This window comes from Marmota flaviventris, chromosome 2 (assembly GCF_047511675.1).
Source record: "Marmota flaviventris isolate mMarFla1 chromosome 2, mMarFla1.hap1, whole genome shotgun sequence".
Lineage (NCBI taxonomy): Eukaryota > Metazoa > Chordata > Mammalia > Rodentia > Sciuridae > Marmota > Marmota flaviventris.
Genome location: NC_092499.1, coordinates 138,873,884 through 138,895,986, shown reverse-complemented (window position 1 = coordinate 138,895,986; position 22,103 = coordinate 138,873,884). Strand labels below are relative to the sequence as shown.

The 22,103-nt window shown below is 45.1% G+C and overlaps 1 protein-coding gene across 5 annotated transcripts in view; it reads right to left on the bottom strand.

Annotated features, from left to right (window-relative positions):
- The window catches only part of Ntrk3 (neurotrophic receptor tyrosine kinase 3), a 389,429-nt gene that overhangs the window by 97,197 nt on the left and 270,129 nt on the right, over positions 1-22,103 (bottom strand). Inside the window, exons 14-15 of one of the 5 annotated variants that reach the window (XM_071608641.1) lie at positions 20,351-20,485; positions 16,603-18,732 (exon numbers count right to left, since the gene is read on the bottom strand). The exons of 3 other annotated variants lie outside the window; for them this stretch is intronic. In XM_071608641.1, the coding sequence (XP_071464742.1) occupies positions 18,614-18,732; positions 20,351-20,485 (254 nt within the window). In that variant the 3' untranslated portion in view covers positions 16,603-18,613. Of the gene's footprint in view, positions 1-16,602; positions 18,733-20,350; positions 20,486-22,103 lie in introns of those variants that run through there. One more of the 5 variants, XM_071608642.1, reaches the window with a different exon arrangement.

Sequence of the window (22,103 nt, the reverse complement as noted above, 5' to 3'; positions counted from 1 at the left end):
CTTGAGCCATAATGAAAGCATTGGCCCTAACAACAAAAAAGACCATTGTATTAACCAGAAACACCTCCCATACATTGCAGTTATGTGGATTCTGTGAACCTCTTTGGGTAATGGCTAGCAGGGGCCAGGTGTGGAAGCTCAGTCAGTCTCTGGGATGCACGGTGAGCATCTGTGTGTGGGATCAAGGTATTCTGCCATGGTCACCAATGTGAACACTCAGCAGGGTGAGAAACTGGAATGAAGGAGGCTGCCTACTTCATCTCCCCAGCTAGCTGCCTCCTCCCAAAAGAATCAAGAAGCAGACCAAAAAAAATAAAAAATAAAAAAATAAAACTGGGCAGAGGTGTTGAGACAGGCTAAAAGGCCCAGTGGTGGAAACAGGTGTTTTGTCTCCTCCTTGAAAGAATTTGGGTTCATTCATTTCCTTGCTTGGGTCCTCTCCTCAAACAATACTAATCCAGGGCCTCTTTCTAAGAGGCTCTCACACAGGGAAGCCCTCCCAGTGCAACCTGACTTCCTCGTGGACAAGCTCAGGGAATAGGGAGACATTCTCTCAGTTCTCCTCTCCAGTTCGACTAATGTCATCTTTATTTTATTTTTTTTTCTCTCTTGTTGTAGATGAAAAGAGCTCTTTTGCCTTCCTCATGGTTAAAGAGGTCCTACCCAAGCTTCTGCCTCTGGTCTTTCCCATCTGCCCTCCGGATGCCGATCCATCTGGTTCTCACCTCTACTCCATACTCTGAACTCTTTTCCAATGACTTCTGACCTAAAGGATCAACTTTCCTTCAACTTAATGAAAGCATTCCCTTGGCCCTGCTTCCCCTGGAAATGACTCTCTGGTCCCTCTTCATCACCAGACTCACAGATGGGTCACCTGTGTGGCTGTGTTACCTGCCATCCTTCAGCTCCCTACTCACTCCTCAGGCCGTGATATTCTCATTGTCACTCTTGCACTCCATGGACACATTTGTCACAACGTCACAGTGATTTCTCGGTGCCCAAACCGGACTGCTTTTTCTCAGTCCTCATTCAATGCTCAAGGCCTTTGTCCGTCTGACCAAGGCTTACCTGTCTGTCTCATCATCGGCTGTCTTGCATATGACAGGGTTCTCACTTATCTTGGCAGACAGAGGTGTGACCAGGATTCAGCAACATCGGGAAACCAGGGACATGCAGGTACCTTTCACAATGTGGTATGAGACTTCTGTCTATGAAGCAGGGCCAGGTGTGAATCCTCTTTGGGAACCTGATGCCTAGCCCGCACTTGGCATTGTTTGGATCTATTAACTCATCCACTGCCATTAAAATTATTGCAATGCCTCTATATCTCTGATGCACAAAGAACCTGTTAATTGTGTGGATGAACTTGCAGGGAACTTGGGGACAGTCCTGCCTGAGGGATCTATAAGAGGAAAGGAGCATTTAATTAATGCCATTGTTAATAACTTAAAAATGAACAACTATTTATGGAGCACCCACTGTGTTGGGCACTGGAGTATTAGCAGGTTTGCAGATGGGCATGCCAGCTGTAACGGAGCCTGAGAAGGGAGAGGGCAAAGTCGGGCAGGCAGGAAACAAGCCAGGTCTGAAATGGCTGCAGTGGCAGAGCCGATTCCTGAGTGTGCGTCATGCCCTGGGAGAGCTCCCGCTTCCTGAGCCAAGGGCATGGACAGATGGGCTAGACAATGAATGGACACTGGTGTACTGGTGGGGGCACCAGGCTTTCCTTTAGCCCCCTGTCAGTGGCTAATTCCCGTTCCAATCTGCCAGCAACTGCTTCTCTGTGACCTGATGGTAAGGAAGGACGGGGCGAGCTCTAAGCCTTTTTCCATATTGTATTTCCCTGATTCCCAGCTACCCTGTCTTCCAGGACGATGCCAGAGAGCCTCAGAGGTTGGGCTGCACATGCCCAAGTGGGCTTCTAGAGCCAGCACCCACTGTCACTCTCTCAGCCTGGCACATAGAAAAGGCCAGCACCCAGGGATACTGGAATACACGTGGCCTCTTGGCAGCCACCTCGAACACAGACCGACAAACAGCTTGCTGGGGCTGCAGGAAGTGACCAAACCTAATTGCACTCATTGGTTTCAACACCAGAGATCCTCCCGAGCCCAGCCCTTTCACCCTTCCTGACTGCCACCAGGACTTGATTCTTAATGTCACCCTCTTCTGCTTGTCTGAGCCACCACCTGTTTGGGCTCTTTCTGCATCATCTGTTCTGCTGTCCAGGGACCCATCTCTCTCCCAGGACCTCATCTCCAGCAGACACAAATCCAGGAACTCAGAGACGGGGATGGTACATCCCTCCTGCCTAGCCATATTCTGTTCCCACTCTCAGAAAGACATAAGGACCTTATTAGGAAAAGAGGAGGAGACGGGTGGGAGTGACAGGGCAGGATTGCTGTCACCACTGAGAGTTGCTGGAGAGAAAACACGGCTATCACTTGGCCTTGAAAGCTGCAGATACAGATAATCTCATGATTGATCTCTGCACCCCCTTATCTTTCCCGTTGTGATTTCCTTGAATTCGCTCCAGCTGGTGAGTTTTCTCTGGTTGCCCCTCCTCGGCTTCCCGCACAGATCAATGGGTCCGCTGGAAATGCACAGCTTGGAATTGTCTGTGGCCTTTTTATAGTCAGCCTCAATCTCCACTGCCATGTCTCACCCAGTGTGGTCCCCAGAGGCTGCCTGCTTAAAGGCCAGGGCAAGAGGTCAGGGTACGTGGGTACTGCCCCCCAACCTCACCCTGACCTTGAGAAAGCCACAGCTCCATGCTTGGTTGGCCATCTGTACAACATATGAGATTGAAGCCTTCGCTCAGAATCCCATTAACATTTCTAGACTGTGCGGCTCAGAATCCCCAGCCCTAAATTGTGGAAAAACTCGGGCCAGAAGAGCCTTCAGGGAGTACCAAATAAAGGCCAGCAACACTTTGAAGTCACCTGAGAAAAGGGGAGGACCCCTGCACTCGCCAGCATTGCATCCTGGATTCTGAAGCCCATGTGTTTCAAAAGTAGATGGCTTTCCCCAAATCAGCTCTGTCACCGGGTAGCTAGGTGTCCAAAAGGAGACTCCATTGGATACCCACTTGGGGGAATCCCCAAATATCCAGCGATGGCTGGAACAGAACACAAAGCAGAACCTCAGCTGGCCTACCACTGAGCCACCTCCCTCATGTGGCTTAGCTACCAAAAGCACCCAAATAACTGCACTGTTTCTCATAAAAATTGAAAAATAAAATAATCCGAGTGTCCAAACATAGGGGACTAATGAAATAAATATGGTATATCCACATGGTGGAACATGTGATTCTCCATTTAGTGAGACTGTGGGGAGCCTCATTTTCATGTGCTAATCTTAAGGAACACATTTGTAGTACCCTATATGAACCATATACACCATATATACAAAACAGTTATACCAAAGAGCTTACAGGGGTTATTTGGCTATGTGTTAATATTATATTTAGGTACAAGCATGTTTATTTAGGTTTGATATATTTAGGATCAATCTCTTATAGATATTTATAAGAGCAAGATATTGTCCAGAAATTAAATAAATTTGAATCACTCAGTACAATGGAATAGGATATATCTCTAAAAAAAAAGATAATTTCCCTAAGAGTGCCAAAAAACTGGGGAGAAGGGTGTTTTAAAAAGGACACAATATTATGCATAACATAGTTTAATTTGTGCAAAATGGGGGGGGAATAAGAACATATACTTCTGTTTAGGTTAAATTTGCTTAGATTTAACTCATAAGGACACACAAGAATATTGGTTACTTGTATCATAATGGTGGAGGGAGGAAGAATCTTCAGAGGAGAGGTATAGGAAGAAAAATGTTCACTTCACACCTTATGTATAAAAAAACAATACTGAAATAAATAATATCAAGGTAAATAGTATCTCAGTAAAGTTTATGTATGCTATGTATATTTATTATATATATTATACCCATAAACTTTATTGTCTTCATATATATATATATATATATATATATATATATATATAAAGTTTATTTTACATACATATTTTATGAACTTTGAGGCATTATCTACATACTACAACATTCACCCATTTGAATGTAGAATTCAATGACTTTTAGTCAATTTATTAAATGGTGTAATCATTAGCATGGTGCAGTTTTAGAACATTTCTATCAGCCCAATAAGATTCACAGTATCCCACACGCTGGCCCACTAATCTAACTTCTGTCTCTACAGATTTGCCTCTTTCAGATATTTTATACAAATAGCATCATACAAAAGGGGATATTTTGTGTCTGGCTTCTTTTAATATATTTTTGAATTCCATTCACGCAGCAGTTAACAGTATTTCTTCTTTTATTGTTAAATAGTATTCCATCGGATGGATATACCATATTTTATTGATTTACTAGCTAATAAATATTGAGTTTCCTCAATATTTCAAAAAATGCTGCTATGTACATTTAAGTACAAGACTTTCTGCAATATAAATTATTTTCCAACCATGTGATGAATATATTGCCTATACAATATTTCTAATATTGCTAAAGATCAGTTAAATGGCACATGCAGGCAATCTTATGAAAAAGATAGCAAAATACTATGTGCGTGCACAAGTGCACATAGAAAGCTTTTATTCTGTTAAATAATTAAATAAGTACATTAAAAGAGATCAGAAGGCAGAAAGCTAAAATGTTAACAGTATTGTCTCTGGGTGATGCGATGGTGGATAATTTATGTGTTTGTATGCTTTTCTGTATTTCACTGAATTTTCTACTGAGAATATAAATTACTTTTGTAATCAGAAAAAAAGCCCACTGTTATTAGACGAAAAACAAAACAAAACAAAAAAAAAACAAAAAACAAAAAACTTCCCATTCAATATCTCCAGGGTCTTTGCCTCTCTGTTACAGAAAGATATCCTCACAATAGGCCTCAGATGGGAGGAGGAAGTGGGGGGGCAGCCCTCTCTCTCCTATGTGATGCTGGTCACGGCATCCAGAAAACTGCAGATCCCCAATAAATACCAATCAATTGTGGAGACCTCGAGATCAGTCTCCATAGCAACCTGACAAGGGCATAACATGCCATGAGCATCGCCCCAGCATGGAGATGGCCCAGCAGGCAGAACATCCACCTCAGAACAGCCCGAGGTTGCCAAAGGACCATAGTGTTTAGCTACATGGCGATGGGGTCAGGCTTCCCGAGGGTAGAGGAGACTGACAGTTCCCGGGACGATGGAACATTTAAAGTAGTAACTGATCATTTTGATTATATGGGATTCTCTCAAATGCCACTTCTATTTATATATCTGCAAAGAGATACCATGATTCAGTATTTTTAAGAATCCCATTTAAGAACTAGGTGTTCTCCCTCAGTGCCTACCTCTTGCGTAATTTCAACACACTGCTTCATAATTTTTCACTTATCTGCACCAGACCCATCCCTTACATTTGAAGGACCTGGGATAAGAGGATAATTAGAAACCCATATCTCACATGTCCAAAGATTTGGAAGTTATAAATCAAGTTAACACACTGTTAAATAAAATATGCCCTATACTCTTACTTTGTTAAGTGTGTCTTCAGAATAATCTAAAGGCACACATGAAGGGCTCCAGGTCCGTGGAGTTGTGAGTCCCTAGTTGTGGTGCGAGACTTTTCGCCCCTAGCCCACTTCCCTTCTATCTGAGCCCGTCTCCATCCCACGGCAAAAGGGGCATCTTGTGCATACGAACAAATGCTCAGCCTGCGACTCCATCTGCCCTTAACTACTCCCCCTCACACTCCACTGCCTCCAGACAGTGGTCCCCTGGCCAACCCTAGGGCTCAGCATTGTACCCACTTGCAGTGTAGCCCACCATTAGGAAAATGGATCAACAAAATGGCCTACATGTGACCTGGAGGTACATCAAGAGCTGTTTTGGTAAGGAATTCTGTTTTGGAGAATGAGAGCATTGTTTCTAAGGGCAAGGCAACCCGAGTTCCAGGTGGTCACTTCCCATGGTCCTTGGATTCCTGGCAGCTGAAGGACATTGCTCTTGCCCAAGACTATGGGTATCTGGTCTATATTCCCAACCTTTGCCCAATACTTTGGGCTAGACAATTCTTGTTCATAGCAGGATGTCAGGGCACACACCCTTAGCTGTAACCACCAAGATGTCCTCATCCACATATACACACAGTGGAGTTTTATTCAGTCATAAAGAAAAACAAAATTGTGTCATTTGCAGGCAAATGGACCATTGTATTAAGCAAGATAAGCCAAACTCAGAAGGCCAAAGGTCATATATTTTCTCAGATATGTGGAAATTAGAGAGGAAAGAAAAGGTGTGTGGTGGGGGCAGTGTCATGAAAATGAAGGGAGAGGGGAGAAAAAGGGGATACTGCTTCACGTAGTAGAGGAGTACACAGTACAGAGCAGATGTCTCCCAAATGTTTGAAGGGTGAATTAATGAACTGCTATCCACTCATGATCTCAAAGGCATTCTGGACAGTATGTAAGGACTGTGCATATTAACAGGAGCTCATCAGAATAAGCTCCAAGCAGTTCTTAACTCCCAGGCTACAGATAATGTATAGGGTGGTGTGAACCCTGTCACCTGCCCACAGTCTCACGATGAGATGGGTCTCCCTGCCGGTGGTGGGTTGGGTGCCACACAGGGCTAGCCTGAAGAGACTTCTTAACCCGTTATACATATCACAGTCCACTATTTCTCTACTGAAGCTGCCTCAATTGAAGAGCAAAGGAGGCTCCAGACTCTAAACAGATTCTCCTATGGGTCCTGGCTAGAACACCATTGAGCCTCACATGTTCCTTAAACAACTCCAAATGGACACTCAGTGAAGGAAGGCTACAGTACACGACACGATGCTTCTCTTCATCTCCCTGCCATTCACATTTCTTGCTCTTGCCATGGAAATTTTGCAAACCCTGGTCATTCTGAGTCTCCTCAATCAATCAATAATGTCAACCACATCTAGCCATGCTCCTTCTCCAGAGCAAGCCAACAGCCACAGCTCAGTTTTCTTACCACTAGATGAAGTCCTTCCTATGTATTTCTCACATTGCTAGTAACTGAGTCAACCTTCCTGGGCAGTTACTGAGGTTTGCATGAAGCAATGGGCTTCTGACAGAGTCCTACATTTGGATCAAAGACCTTAACTGGTAGATTCTTTGACACCAAGGGAATCCAGGTTTGCTTTCAGATTCTACTTGTGCCACAATTTCTCTCAGAACATCACATATCAAAATAGAACCCAGCAACTCCTGGTAGCCCTAAAAATTCAGAAGATTCATTTGTCAAAACAATATTTCTAGCAATACCAAGTTAGAATATGCTTTTCTTTACTCTCATTGCAGGTATTATACAGAACGTTGTCTGATGACTTTCGAGCACCTGCTGACATCATCACTCTGATGATTAAATTAAATGTGTATCTGTGCGCGGTTTTACATTTTTTTTCTTTTAATTTCAAATACAGTGACTATAAATGGATATAAACCACACAGGCAACAGTTCCCTGTGACTTCAATAATTTTTCAAGAGTATAAAGTTCCCTCAGACCAAAAATCTTGAGAATCACTGCCCTCGATCAATGATGCTGGTCAGATTTCTACATCCTAGAAAGAGGGGAGTAGAGGAAAAACATTTAGAAGGTTTTTCTGTGAAGTAGAGTCAGTTACTAAGTGTAAAAATAAGTACATTTTCAGAGCTATATAACAGGAGTGTCACTGTGACATTTTAACTGTGAAATGTTCCCTAGGTTCTTCAAGGTGGAAAAAACAGATCTAGGAAAAAAAGCAGAAGTATTGATATTTTTAATAAAAATATTATAGCCTAAATACAAGATTGCTTGTTCTGAAATTTCACTCTGACTAGCTTCACCTTACCATACCCGAACTATTCAAAAGTTGGCTCCATTTGTTTGCATCTCAGAGAGTGTAAACAGTATGCGAAAATAGTAGGACAGTGACCAAGAACATATTCATATCATTGGCAAAGAGGAAAGAGAAAGCATGTGCAGCTTTTAATCTTAATCTTAACTGCAATTTGTGGATTATTAGTGGATCTCAATTACCCATTCTATAGAATCAGGATGTGATTGTCAATATGAAGCATTTTCTTTTACCTCTAAACATCACCTTTTAAAATAAGCGGATCAGGGGCTGGGGCTCAGTAGTAAAGCACTCGCCTAGCATGTGCAAGGCCTTGGGTTCGATCCCCAACACCACATAAAAATAAATAAACAAATAATTTTTAGTTGTATACAACTAAAAAATAAATATTTAAAAAATAAAATAAGAAGATGACAAACCCCATTCTCTCCAACTTTATCACCAAAATCCTTGAAACACTTTTAATTGACCATTAATTTTTCATCTCTTCACATCTCTTCACCCTTCATATAATAGAGATGCTATTTCTCCACACCCCAACCTCAAAACCAAGTACTAAGATGTTTTGAAGACTTGGCATCCTTCATCTTCCCAGTATATCCAGAAGAGGCACAGGAAAATTTTCTCCATCTTTCAGATGGAACAACTGGGAGATAACCTTACTTTCCCAGAACCACATGACCAATTGGTACCCGGGTCAAAATCAAGATGCTTCCAACCCATGCTGGAGCAGAGTTCCCCTGAATCCCTTTTCAAACACCAGCTGGCTGCTGATGGAGGTAAACAGATGTGTTAAAGGATATGCTGGAGACCCTTGCAGGGAAAGAGACCCTTGCTCTTGACAACAGCCATTTCTTGAAATTGCCACCCATAACCCCACATATCACAGATATGGATTTTCTTACATAAAATAACGATGATAGTTATAATAATAACAGATAACTCAAGGAGAGGTCAATAACATGTCATCAAGAGAAATTTTACCAGTTCAAGGCTGGGGCAGCTAAATAATAGAACACAAACTACCACTGTAAGCCCAGCCAGGTCTCCAAAGCCTGCTTCCATCTACCATGCTATAAATAATTCAGTTTTCTTTTTTCTTAAATATCACAAAACCAAGTTGGAATCTTTATGTGAAGGATTCTGCCGTGTCCCTCTCTCCCTCCCCTGCTCCCTCCCTTGCCAGCCCAGGAAACTCCCTAGAGACTGACCCCTCAAGCTTTAACATTTATTCTTTGACATTTCAGACTATTTGTTAGGCAGAGCTGCCTTCTTGAGATCAAAGTAGGAAAATCTTGCTGAGAACTCCCGCCTGGCCCTGTCCAACTGCGACAAAGAAGGTCTCTTAATCCCCAAGCATCTATTCCTTCCTCAGCCAGAGAAAGCCAGCGACCCTCACCCAAAAGGGAAGCATCCCTCTCATTCTTCCCACCTGAGAGGCCAACATATGGAGCACAGAGAGAACCCAAGACCCAAAAGGTGCCCCCCCCCCCGTTAGAAGAGAAGTGACTTGAGGGGACATGGTATTTGGGACATCTGTCCAGGAAGGATATTTTATGTGAGCATGAGCAAACCTTTTATCAGCTACTCAGAGACAAATACGGAAGAAGGAAAGGTAACTTACCCCAAGTCATTTTGCTAGTGGCAGTGCTGAGACTGGGATCCAGGTCTTCATGTCTGCTTGCTACCACTAGAGACGACACCTCCACCTCCGGCCTGGGAGGGTGGCTGGATTAATGCCAGTCTGGATTAATGGATTAATGAAGTCTCCAGCTCTCAAAGTGAAAGGACTTACCATTTCCTCCTCAGATAGCTTAGCAAAGACTTCCTGCTTTTCACATGAGTCTCTGCCTACCGACAACCAAAATCTTGTCTGTCTATGTCTACGAGAGGGCACAGTGAGGGACTGAGCCTACAGGTGAGCCTGGGTGTGGTTGTTCCTTGATATAAGAAGGTGGGTTGCTGGTGAATGCCTCATACTTAGTTCTTCCTTAAAAGCTTCTACCCACACGATAATAGTGTTTTCTAAAGTGTGTGTGTTGAATCTATTAGCAGGTGTTAAGTGAAAAATATTCCATGTTCAATTAGATTTGGAAAGTAGTAGAATATGAAGGTTTATTTACAGCAGGGCTTCTCTGATCTTTCAGTATTCTAATGCAAATTGTGAATCCATAGCATCTCAAAGACTAAAGGGGACCATGCTGCAGTCAATGAAGAAAGGAGCAGTGGATCTTCACATCATTTATCTAGTAACTAAAGTAAAAGAGAAAAGACTTTTCTGCAAGTTGGGGATTTCAAATTAAGAGAGAGCCATATTGCAGTAACTGAAACTTTGCCCAGAAAACAGATCCATTCATGTGGGATAACAGTTGGTCAAGTGGTTGACCCAATAAAATTATTAAGGTAGCCAAAGATACCATCATGAAAATGCACAGTGGGGTTATTCTGGTCTTCTTAATGACCAGGTTGGCCATTTGGCATCAGAGGTACCGTGCAGCAATCGTTTGTTATGGTAGCAAGTAATGCCAAATTGACAGCCATAAAGATTGAACGATTCTGTGAGTCATTTAAACATGGACTCGGAATTTAAAATCTCCCAGGAAGGACATTCTCAGAATATGTTCTGTGTTCACAGTGCCTTCCCCCTGCCCTCTGACTGTGGGAAAGAACAGGTATCTCTCCCAGGATCCTTCTATAGACAATCTTAAGGAGAAGAAAAAGAACAAAATATAGAAATATAGGTTAGATGCTAAATAAATTAAGTAAATTCAGCCTATGAATTATACACACACATATGTATAAGTGGCGTATACATATGTGTGTATAATTATATGTATACACACACATATATGTATAAGTGACTTATACATATATGTATATATACACATAGAGATATATGTGTATGTAAAATTCAGTAAGAGAATGCTGGAACTTTGACATGTGTATATATTGATACATATATATGCATATATGCATATATATAATCAGCATTCTCTTACTATTATATTATTAAATATATATGTATACTTATACATACATACATTTGTGTGTGTGTGTGTGTGTGTATTGCATAGGCTGGATTAGCTAGCATCTTTTTCTTCTCATTAAGATTGCCTACAGGAGGACTCTGGGAGAGACACTTAAATTGACTGGCCATTGGACACAGACTTTAGAACACAGACTTTGCTCTTGCCTTGAATTTGATAGCGGAAGGGCAGAGATCTTGGAGGCTGTTTGTCTAATCAGTGCTGAGAAGGACGGGAAGTGAGAGAGCTTTTGTCGATTCAGGGGTCTCCTTTATCACCAGGGAGACTCAAGTACACTCCATGACACGTGTTCCTGACACCCACAGGAAGCTGGAAGGGTGAAGTCAGTATTTCTATTAGGCCTGTGTAGCTGGTAAGGGTTGTGTCACATCCCTCTAAGAGCACATGTGTCCCTTTCCCCAGCCCCAAATCCACTTGGGTGTCAGGATTTCGTGACCTTTTTATCAAAGGCCATCACAAGCCTTGAAGAGTAAAGAATATCACGTCACATCACAAGACCCAGACTGAAGCTAGTAGAAGCTGCAGAATATGAGTGTTGGTGGCATCTCAGAACTCCATAAAAGAGATGTCATGGGGCCATATCTGACAGCAGTGAAGTTGCTTCACCCTAGGTCCTTGTCCTCACTATAGAATGAATTTGGGGACAAGAGAGGTAAGAATGTTTCTTTTTAAGAAAAACAACCACTTGCTCCAGTGAGGTCCCCAAAGGCAGACCCAGGCTTCATTTTGCTGCCATGGTAACAGCACACAGGTAGCAGAAATGGGAGGGAAAGAGAGCTGGTTGTCATTGTCAGCCACCGAGATCTCCAGCATTAACTTACCAAAGTTGGCTTGGTGGTGTTTTCCAAGCTGACATGAGGCTCTGCCCCTCAAACTTAGATGAATCCAGGAGCCAGGGACTGTGATCCTGGAACATATAGCTTAGGGCAGCCTCACTTCTTGCTCTTCCAACCCTCTCAATGGCTGCATGGGGAATTTTGGCCATCCTCTGAACCCTCCTATGTGATTTTTTTCTCTTAATCAGGGGCTGGAGTGCTCAATAGTTTCAGTCATCAAAATGCCAAACTTGATTGTTCTCTGCCACATGACCCTCTCTCCATTCTTAACTAAATCAAGGTCAGTTTCATCTACATCAGAGAGCTCTTGAGAGGGTCCTATTGACAGAGGGCCATGAGAAGACCTATCCTAAGAAGCCCAGGGGCAACTCTAGTGCCATGTGTGAAGTTCACACAACTCCAGTTTTACAGGCATGGAATCCCACCAGGGACCTCAGCTAGGGTTTCTCTACAGCTCTGGTTATTCTCTGGGAATGTGTGATCTTGCCTTTCCCCTCTATTCCAAAGAGTTCCCAGTTCTTTCACAAACAGGACTCACACCGACCTGGCTGAAGGCCTGAATCTTAGCCATCAGCATCCTGCAAGTTTGTGCTCCATAGAAAGCCTCCTGCCTGCCTGGCTTTCTTGTCTCACAGGAGCCAATCAAACCCCAGTCAAAGGTTCAGCCCAGGTGGGTCCCTCACTCTACCCCTTTCTTACTCTCCCCCATGCAGGAGCAGGCAGAGCATCTGAACAAGGTACCTCCATCCACCTGGAAGTCAAAGACAGTAGGCAACGAAGATGTTCACTCAAGCACAGATATTTCATGATGGGAGAGGAAAATAAATGTCCAGGTGGTAAGGGATAAAAATGCAGAGAGGTCTTAGACACTATCACTCATGAAAAAAATAAATAAATAAATCTCTTCTCTGAGGAAGCCAAGCTTTAAAAGGGGAAGTGGAGCCAGGTCACTCTGCAGAAGTTTCATCCACTGAGTGAGAGGGATTAGGACGAAATGTCCCACCCAATGGGCCTCAAAATCCTAATGTTTCAGAAGCACCCTCCACCAAAAACAGACAAGGGACTTTATCTCTTGCCAACTCATTCTTTCTATTTAATTTTGAGTTCAAGTAGGGTTGAAGGAGGAGTCTTATTTAGCTCTGAAAATATGTTGTCAGATCTAGGCTGAGGTTCTCTTGGGAGGTGGGAAGTACAGGGGGTGGTAAGAGTGGGATTTCTAGAGGCGAAATGCAAAACCAGAGCTATCCAAAGAAATTTGAGGCTGCAGGCAGCTTCGCCCACATCCATCAGCATTAAAGAGTGGGAACAGGGTGGGTGGTGTCGAGCCAGGAGAGGGGAGGAGTAGAACTCCAGGACCTTGCTGGACAATCGGGTGTGGGCCAGGCTTCCCATCTTTCCCCACCCTCCTCAGCCCCTCCACTGTCACCCTGCAGGGTGTTCCCTTGTTCCTTCCCAGAGAAGCCTCAGAGCAGCCAGCATCACCCAACCCCATCCAGCTCCCTCCCTGTCCCTCTCTGCCACCTTCTTTCTGCTCTTGCTGTCAGAGTGTGCAAGTCTAGCCCAAGTGCAGGAGTCAGCAAACACTGAAAGAATGAAGGCCCGGCTCTTTGCCTACTCCTTGTCTGGCTTAGCCCAGAAAGCTGCACACAATGATAACAATCAAGTCACCCTGCGTTGATCTGCCCACTCCTGTGCTCTCTCTGTGGCATGGAGCCCTCCCTTGCCACCTGGCTATTATATCTGAGAGGCTTGATTCTTAGCTCAAGCCTGGCCTTGAACTGAGGGAACTGGGCTGAACCAGGGAAAGTGTCACAGCCCAGAACTGTGTCTCTGTCACACCCGTGGCTGCTGAGAGCTTGGGTTCCAAAAGGAGTTCCCACACAAGAGGAGAAAGAGAGGGTGGGCAGAGACCAGGCTCTTGGCTTCCAAATGGAAATGGCTTTGCCCCTGTTCTTGGCTTGTGTGAGAATCCTATGGCTGAGCTTCAACACACCGAGAGGTCTTTGGGTTAAGAAAAGTCAAACAGGGGTGTACAATCAGGCACCTTTCCTCCACCACCTTCCTGTCTAAAACTTCTCATGCTTGCCCATACCTGGGCAGCCTACAGACTTCCTAAGGATGGGCCTAGTCTCACCCAACAAGTCTTCCCCAGTGTCAAAGATGTCATCACCTTTTGGGAATCTCAGCAACTGCAAACCAGGCAATTAATCTCAGATCAAAGACCAACCACACTTTCGGGCATCCAGGGTCGTGAACTGCTAGAATGAGTGAAGAAAGAATATTATAGATGTTCTTTTCCACAGTCTTTTAAATAGCTCGGTTTTCGGTGGTGGTACCAGAAGGAAGCTAGGCATGATGTCCAGCTCCAGAAGCCACTAACAAAGACTTGTCTTAGGAGTGAAGGGTACAGTTATAATTGGGCAGCCCCAAGGACTGACCGCAGCCTTCCAGGGCAAAGACAGGCTGCTTTGGGGGGCAGCAGGTCAGGCTGATACTGTGGTCGGTCCTGGTCCTGCTAGTCACAAGCTGTGAGAGCCCAGCACAGTTACTGAATCTCTCTGAGCCTTGGCTTTCTTGTGGGTAAAATGTGCTTGGCTCTGGGTAGGTGCTTTCTAAATTAGATGTAATAAGTATTATTAATGCTCCATGGTGGACCCATTTTGTGGAGCTTTGCAACCAATTCCAGGACCTGGTCACATGATGCTAGTGACACACAGCCTCTCCAGGGCATGTCCCTGAACATCCTATGCCAGATGAAGGATGCAGTTGAGTTTCTCACCTTCTAAGATTCACAGCCCAAACTCCTTCAACCACCCCTCCAAAATCAAGACCCAGAAAGAACGTGGGAAGCACCCTGGCCTCATGGACTATCAGCTGTGAACCTCTCCTATAGGCCCAAACATAAACTTAAGTCTAGGAAAGTCAGAAGGAAATCCTGTGGATGAGATTTGAACCCAGAAGGTCAGGGACATACAGGTCTGGCTGTGCCTTGAGCTGCCCTAACTGAAGCCAGTGCAAACTGGCATCCTCCTTGGGCTGAGTCCAGGTGTGCCCTGTTAATTTTGCCTGCCCCTGAGGGGCAATGGGGGGACAAATGCCATGGCACTTCCATACCTAACAGGAAACCATGGGAAGCAGAGGCCTAGAGATGTAACGTCTTTCAAACTCAGCCGGGTCCTCCTTCTGCTCGACAACCTTCTTGTGCTTCTCTAGCATCTGCCGTGTTCTCTTTGGCTGCTGTTTGAGAACTTTTCAACTCTTTTCAGATCTTCTCATGGCACAAGACCTTGCCTTCATAGACAATATAGGAGCCACCAAACAAGAACCTCCTCACTTTCTTGCACCTAAATCTCTAAGGATGCCATGTCCCCCTGTCTCTCTTCATACCCCGCTACCTCAACAAAAGAGCTCTCCCTCCATCTGGCTAATTTCAACCCCTCCTTCTAAGTCATGGGATTCTTTTCCTGCCCCTGCCATCTTATAAGGAGATACGGCTACCCATTCTCTGTTCTCGTATGCACTGGCAAGCTCTGCACATCAGAACAGAGCAAAACTTAAGCCTTTCCTACATTAATAATGAAAGCACTTCCTGTAACCCATGCATTCTTCATGGTTCCAAGGACTGCCCCAACCCTCTTCCAACCCTGGCTCCCTGGAGCTATTGAGAGCAGAAAAATGCAGAAGTGGGGCAAATCCCATCACCTCGCTAGGCCATTCTAGAGGATGGGAGCTTCCATGTTGGGTAGGAGAGACTCAAACCAAATTAGGCCCAAATTGGAGATAAAGTGAAGGTAAGTGGCCTGCCAATTTCTGGTCAGATCCCAATGGGAGCTCTTCCACACTCCATGATTTGTTTCATCTTGACTTCCTAAGTAACCAAGCTCCAGCAAGGACTTCTGGGGGTCCAATGAAAGGTTCAGATTCCCCCCAGGAACCCTCCCCAGCCTTCGTTCCTCACTGTCACTCTGTATCTACTGCCTACAGTGTCCCTTCCTCATAAAAAGGAAGACAGTGTAGGTCACAGAAAGCATTTCAACCCTCCCAACTGTATCAGGGCCCAGAGTCCAAGGGCAAACACGTCCCAGCTCTTCTAAGCATGTGACTTGACTTTCAGTAGGTGACTTGACTATTTCATCTCACCATTTCCACCACACACGAGACCCATTATGACAGTTGGGTCCACATGAGTGTGTGCATGTGGGGTGTGTGTGTGTGTGTGTGTGTGTAGAAGGTGTCTCTGAATGATCAGGAGATTGACCTGTTATCCCAGAGTCTCATCTTTCTCTAGGCAAAGTCATGTCCCCAAGATGCACAGGGAAGATACAAAAATCACTCCACCCCAGGAAGAATCTACTGCCCTGCTGTGCACAAAGATACAGGATTCCCCCATTCCCACTCTCAGAACCCTTTGCATATCAGCTCTGAAAAGATCATCTCTACAAATCTTAGCTGTTCAAGTATCAGAGAAGTCCTCCAAAGGAGTGAAAGTCTCAGGGGTCCTAGGAGTGACTGCAAGATTCAGGTTTAAATCTTGCTTCTGCCTCTCATGCTGTGTGATACTGGGTGAATCATTTGACCTATTTGTGCCTCTAAATCCTTCTCAATAAGATGAGGAAACACTTTGCTATATAAACCTGACCTATTGGGAGGAGTCTCAATGAAAGCAACCAATGAAACAGGTTGCAAACACCTTTGCAAACAGAATTGAGCTATGAAACTTCTTTTAAAGAGTAACAACAAAACAGGAGAGAATATGTGGGCAGCCTAGAAATTTCTGTGTCTTTAATATTGGCAAAATTTCCAAATAAGAGGTCTGATCCAGTCATTTCATTAGAAAATAAAGTGTTTATTAAGAAACTATACACTGAACACTCCTATAAGTCTCTGTGGAAACACAATGCCCCAATGTCATAGCACAAGGTGAGGAAAATGGCAGAATAAAAGATGCTGGGATGGATGGAGCCTGGGAGGCTGGAAATGAGGTAATGATTTACAATAATTAAAAACATCATCCTCAAGCTTACTCCTTAAAGCCACACTCGGGAGGAGGCCCTAGACCCAAGGGGCCAGCAGGGCGTGCTGGGGAACAGCCTCACTGGAGCCATGGGGAGCAGATGAGGGGAGCTGGACAGGGATACATAAACACACACCTGGACACCCTGGAGAAAACCTGACCCCCCACGTGGTCCTCTGGAAACTCGGTGCCTGGGAGGCCACCCCAGATACTGGGCAAGAACTTGGAAAGCTTCCTGTTTTTCAACCCCATGGAGGCATCTACAGAATCAGGTTGGGAACCTGACATGAAGAAGCTTTATCCACAGGACCCGGGGGGAGCAGAACCTATCAACCCATCAGTAAGAGCCTTTTAACTCCCAGGTACATTTGCCAAAGGCATAGAATCTATTCTCTATTGCTGTGCAACACCACCCCCAAAACATAATGGGTTATAAAAACCACCATAGCTTCCCCAAAACTCCCCATGGGGTGCTCCCTGTTCCTGTTGATCATCATCAAGTGACAATCTAAGCTTCCCTCATATAACAGGGACTCCCAGTGGGTATATGGAGAGCTGGACCAAGCCAGAAATCCACTCAGCTAATGTGTCAGCGAATCCGGGAGAGTCTCAGACCCTGCCAACGTGCCTTCCCTATCTAGCAAGGGACAGACATCCTCTTTCTTCTCCCCAGTGGATCAAGTCAGAAACGGGGGGAACAGCCCCCCTCTTTGGGAGAGGGTGGCTGTGGAGTAAGGCATGAGTCAAAGCAAGCAAAGTAAACACACAGATTGACCAGAGAACAGGGTGACACGTCCGCTGGTGCCACGAGAGGGGCTGGAGGAGGCCAATTTTTACTTCTCTTCCCCTTCAGTTCATCTTGACCTTGAAATGGTGATTCCATTGGGCTCCAAAGGTTCTCTGAGTCAAGAGTAAGTGGAAGTGGGGCAAGAGAGCCAATCCCAGGATCATGGCCTAGCAGGAAGGGCCTTGTTCCCTGATTCCCTCGGTCCCTTGTGGTCCTAGTAGGATGGCCAATTCACGGGCAAGGTCTCCTGTAGCCAAAGCTTGTCGGAACTGCACCTCTAGGGGCCAAGGAGCCTGGAGAAACTCTTTCCAAGGAATTTTCTAATATCGCACTCACTGTGAGCCATTCCAGAGAAGAAGGAGGGGCAAAGTGTATCCAAAAAAAGGTATGATTTTCTCCACCAAAAAAAAAAACCAAAACAAAATATTGGTTTCCATTCTTCCCTCTGAGACCTAAGCTGGTGCAACACTTGGGCCTGGTTCCCCCTCCTCTTACCGCGCCGTCTCCACCTCTGCTTAGGTGCTCTTTGTGACTCTTCCCCACTGGAGGTTGCAGGGCGATGAGGTTACTAAAAGGACAGCACAGTGTCCTAGGGAGAGCCAGGGAGACCCCATGCTTCCAAGCGAGAAAGGGAGGCCACAGCACGGCTGGACTTCATCAGGCTTTCTCATGGCGATTGGGTTGTTTTTGTAAAGCAAGAGAATAGCTAGTTGTGTATAAAAGATGGCTCCTGGTGCACAGGTTTTAATTCTCTTTATTGGCTCTAAAGATGGTGGCAGGAGCTGCCTCGCAGGTCAGAAAAAAAAAGAAAAAAAGAAAAGAAAAAACACGGTGACGATTGGAGGGAAGGGGCAACCCTGCCAGTGGCCGATGGGGAAATGCCCATCTCGGTGGTGTTAAAGGGTGCAGGGGCACCGGTGGCTCATGCAGTTTCTACTTAGCATCCCCGGATCCAAAGAGAACAACGCCTAGAGCTTCCAACCTCTCAGAGGGCCCAGCCTACCAAGGTGACATCAAAACAAGGAGGCTTAAAAGGAGTTTTTAAAAGCCATGACGTCCTTTGCTGAAATAAACATTGACATCCTCAACATAGATGCCATGGTTAAGAGGCTTGGAATGTCCGGGAAGGCTTATTGGATTCAACATAATTTCTCTGAAACCTATAAAAAAACAAAAAGAAAAAAAACAGAAAAACAGAAAAAAGCAAAATAAAGTAAAAACCAAAACCCCCAAAGAAGATCAAAACTAGGAGGGGAAATAGAAAGGGAGTTTGAAAGGGGAAAACCTAGAGATATGGATATACATTGGAAATAGCCAAATGAATTTCCAGCAAAAGGGAAAGATGAGGGGGAGGGGGTAACTTAAAACCAAGAACGGTCAGGAAAACCGGAAACACTCCATTTTGCTGTGGCCTCCACTGAACCATGGAAGGGAAGTGAGTGCCACATTTGGGGGCTTGGCTTGGACTGTCATGGAAGAGGAAGGACAGACTCATCTTAGGGAGTCTCGGTCTAGGACCATATACAGTCATTCCAAGTCTGGAAGGAGGATCCCCTGACGATGAGCTGATGAGCAGGTGAGAGAGCAAGGGTGTGCATGGCAGGGTCACCAGAGGAGATGAAGGAGAAGGCTATGCTGCCCCACTTAAGGATACCAGAGGGCATCTCCAATTCTAGGAACTAAAATTTCATAGACCCTTTCTGACCACACTAGGAGGTGGCGGCTCTGTACTGGTAAGCCTACAAGCTTTTTCCTATTGACCTTTTTTGCCTCATTTCACCAGGACCTTGGATGGTTTAGGAAGGATGGATGAGATCTCAGCCTTCCCATAATTCTAATTCTTACAGGGCATGGACATACCCTTGAGGAGCAGCATTGGTGGCCACTGAGTTACAGGCTGCCTCAAGCGAGGAGGACTTCCATGACAGCTTAGTGTCTTTCTGGTCACTCAGCTGGGAACTCAGTGAGAATATCCAGAGATACGGGTGCTCCTGATCAAATCTCCACAAACAAGTTGCTTGATCAAATTCAGAGTTTTAACATATCTGTAAAGACTACGCATGTTTGCGTGTGTGTGTATGTTTGTATGTGTGCACACTCATGCACATATGTGCATACACATGTAAACAGAGAAAGCCTATCTTTTCATGAAAGTCATGTGCAGGCATGTGGACGGCATGATGGACAACTGGGCACTGGGGATACATCATGGGCACAGTTTGAAACAATCCAATTGCACTGAGACTTTCCTTTCTGTAGCCCAGGACTGGACTAGTATGATCAAAACAGGGTTGAGACATTTGGGGTGTTGGGGTCCCTCCCTCTGTAGGGAGTGAGGTCAAATTTGTGAAGATACAGGGAAATCTCTTTGTCTGTGATATCATATTTAGAAGAAAGCTCCATTTCAAAATGAGACATTTCTGAGATAGTTTCTCTGTGCTGACTCCAGAGAAGGGCTTTCTGGGGTTTGAGAAAGGAGGGAAGGTCATGGGTCTGGGCAGCCTGCTGAGAAGGTCTATGACATCACTGTTTCTCGCCAGGCCATGGCCCCTCTCTTGCTTCTCCCATACCCCTCACCTAGGCCCTGTGAAGCTTCCTCCTCTGGAAGACACTCTTATAACCTAAGGGACTTGAACACCAATACCACCCTGGACACCTAGCCATACCCTATTTCTTTGAGACATGGAGGTTTGATGATGAGTCCTTGGGTCTTAAAAATCAAAATTGGTAGGGAAGGGGTCATGACTTTATACAAAGATGTCAAAGGAGATAACTCACCATGTGACCTTGGGTAAGACACATCCCCACTCTGGACCTCAGGTTCCTCATATATATAGTGAGTTGATGGGACTAGATGATCTCTATTGTCCTTCAAGTTTAATATCCCATGATTGTCTATGTTTGAAAAGACCCCTGGCAGAAGAGGCAGACATGGTGGAATTAATGGTCAGTATTGAGCCCCGAGTGCAAAAACATGGGGAAGTCTTCTTAAGTGCAAACTGCCAGAGATAGAAGTCTGGGTGTCTCCAGCTCCTGAACCCACACTGCTTTGCCTGTCAGGGTACTTGGCTTCTTTTAGGCATAAAATTTAGATTCATTATCCTCCAACTATTGCAGAGTGGCATTATAGAACTAGTACAAGCTGCAGTCAGGGAAGAAAGATTCACCATCAACACGACTCTGCCTAGTCCCTTTCCTAACATGCTTGCCCCCCTTCACTCCCTTTGTTGGGTCAGAATGTCTCAAAATGGTGCCTGTGACTGCCATTCTGGATGCCACTCCTGGGCCTGGAACAAAGATTCTTATCACTAGAGAGATGATACTGCTGAATTCAAGACCTTCTTTCTGCCTTATCACCCACTAAATTGCACTAACTTCCACGAGGGAAGCTATATGCCCCTTCTTTTGTTAGGGGCATAAACCTTTGGAACCACAAAAGCTGTTGTTTCCCTGGACACCTGAGGATTACAAACCCTATGAAAGAACTATCATTATGAAAGAACTATCATTCCAGCTTCTGAGAATGAAATCTCCTTGGGAGGCCATGTAACATCCATGGGCCCCATAAGGCTCCATGTCAGACCCATTAAAGGCCAGGGCCAAGCCTGATGAAGTCTCTGCCAAGGTCCCTAAAGCTGCCTTCGTGAACATGAGCCTTTTCCCATATGAGCTGGGGATCTGAAGTTTGTTTTCTCTGGAACTCTTTCCCAGGTGGAGCCTTTCCAAGATTCTTAAAGCTGAAGCCTGATAGTATAAAAGGCAGTGCTCCAAAATCCTCCATTCCTCCCCCTTCCTCAGAACAACCCCAGAGCAGGAAGAAAAAGGCATTTACTGGGGGCAGGGCAGTGGAGACCAGGACCACAGCTGATACCAGGAAAGGGGTAGGTAGGTGGAAGGAAGGTCAACTAAAGGCAAATAACACTTCCAAAGCAGGCCTTGCCCATGGGTGGCCCACAGACACCCAAGTCCAACATTTTCCTCTGTCAAGAGGTTTCCCCAAAATCATCTGGTACAAAGGTACCTGTTGGCCCTCTGTAATTCAGAACAGAGCCTGGTCTTCAGGGACTGTCTAACTATACATTTCCTGAGAAGCAAGCCAGAGAGTCTAGGATCATGTGGGGAAAGGGAGGGGAGTTATGAAGGAAGAGGTTAGGGGAGACGGGGCACTGAGCACCCACAGGGCTGGATGAGAGGTTGCAGGGCCTAACGCATTGAATACCAGAGCACTGCGCATATTCCTGGGCAAGCCCTCCATGTTCACTGCTGCCAGGAGAGGACAGACACTACAACTGTGCAATGCAAAAAGAGGCCCAGAATTTCAAAACTGTCTTTTTTTTCCTGACAATTGTGCAGACCCTAATCATCTCGCCCTCACTGAGGTTTCAGCTCCGCGCTCTGACTTCAGGATCCTAGAGCCACCAGCTTTCCAGCATCTGCCACCAAGAACTTTCCTGCATCCTCTGCCTATGCTCTCTCCATCTGCCTTTGGATTCTCAAAGGCCTCACCTTCTGTCTCTGCTTCTTCCTTTCG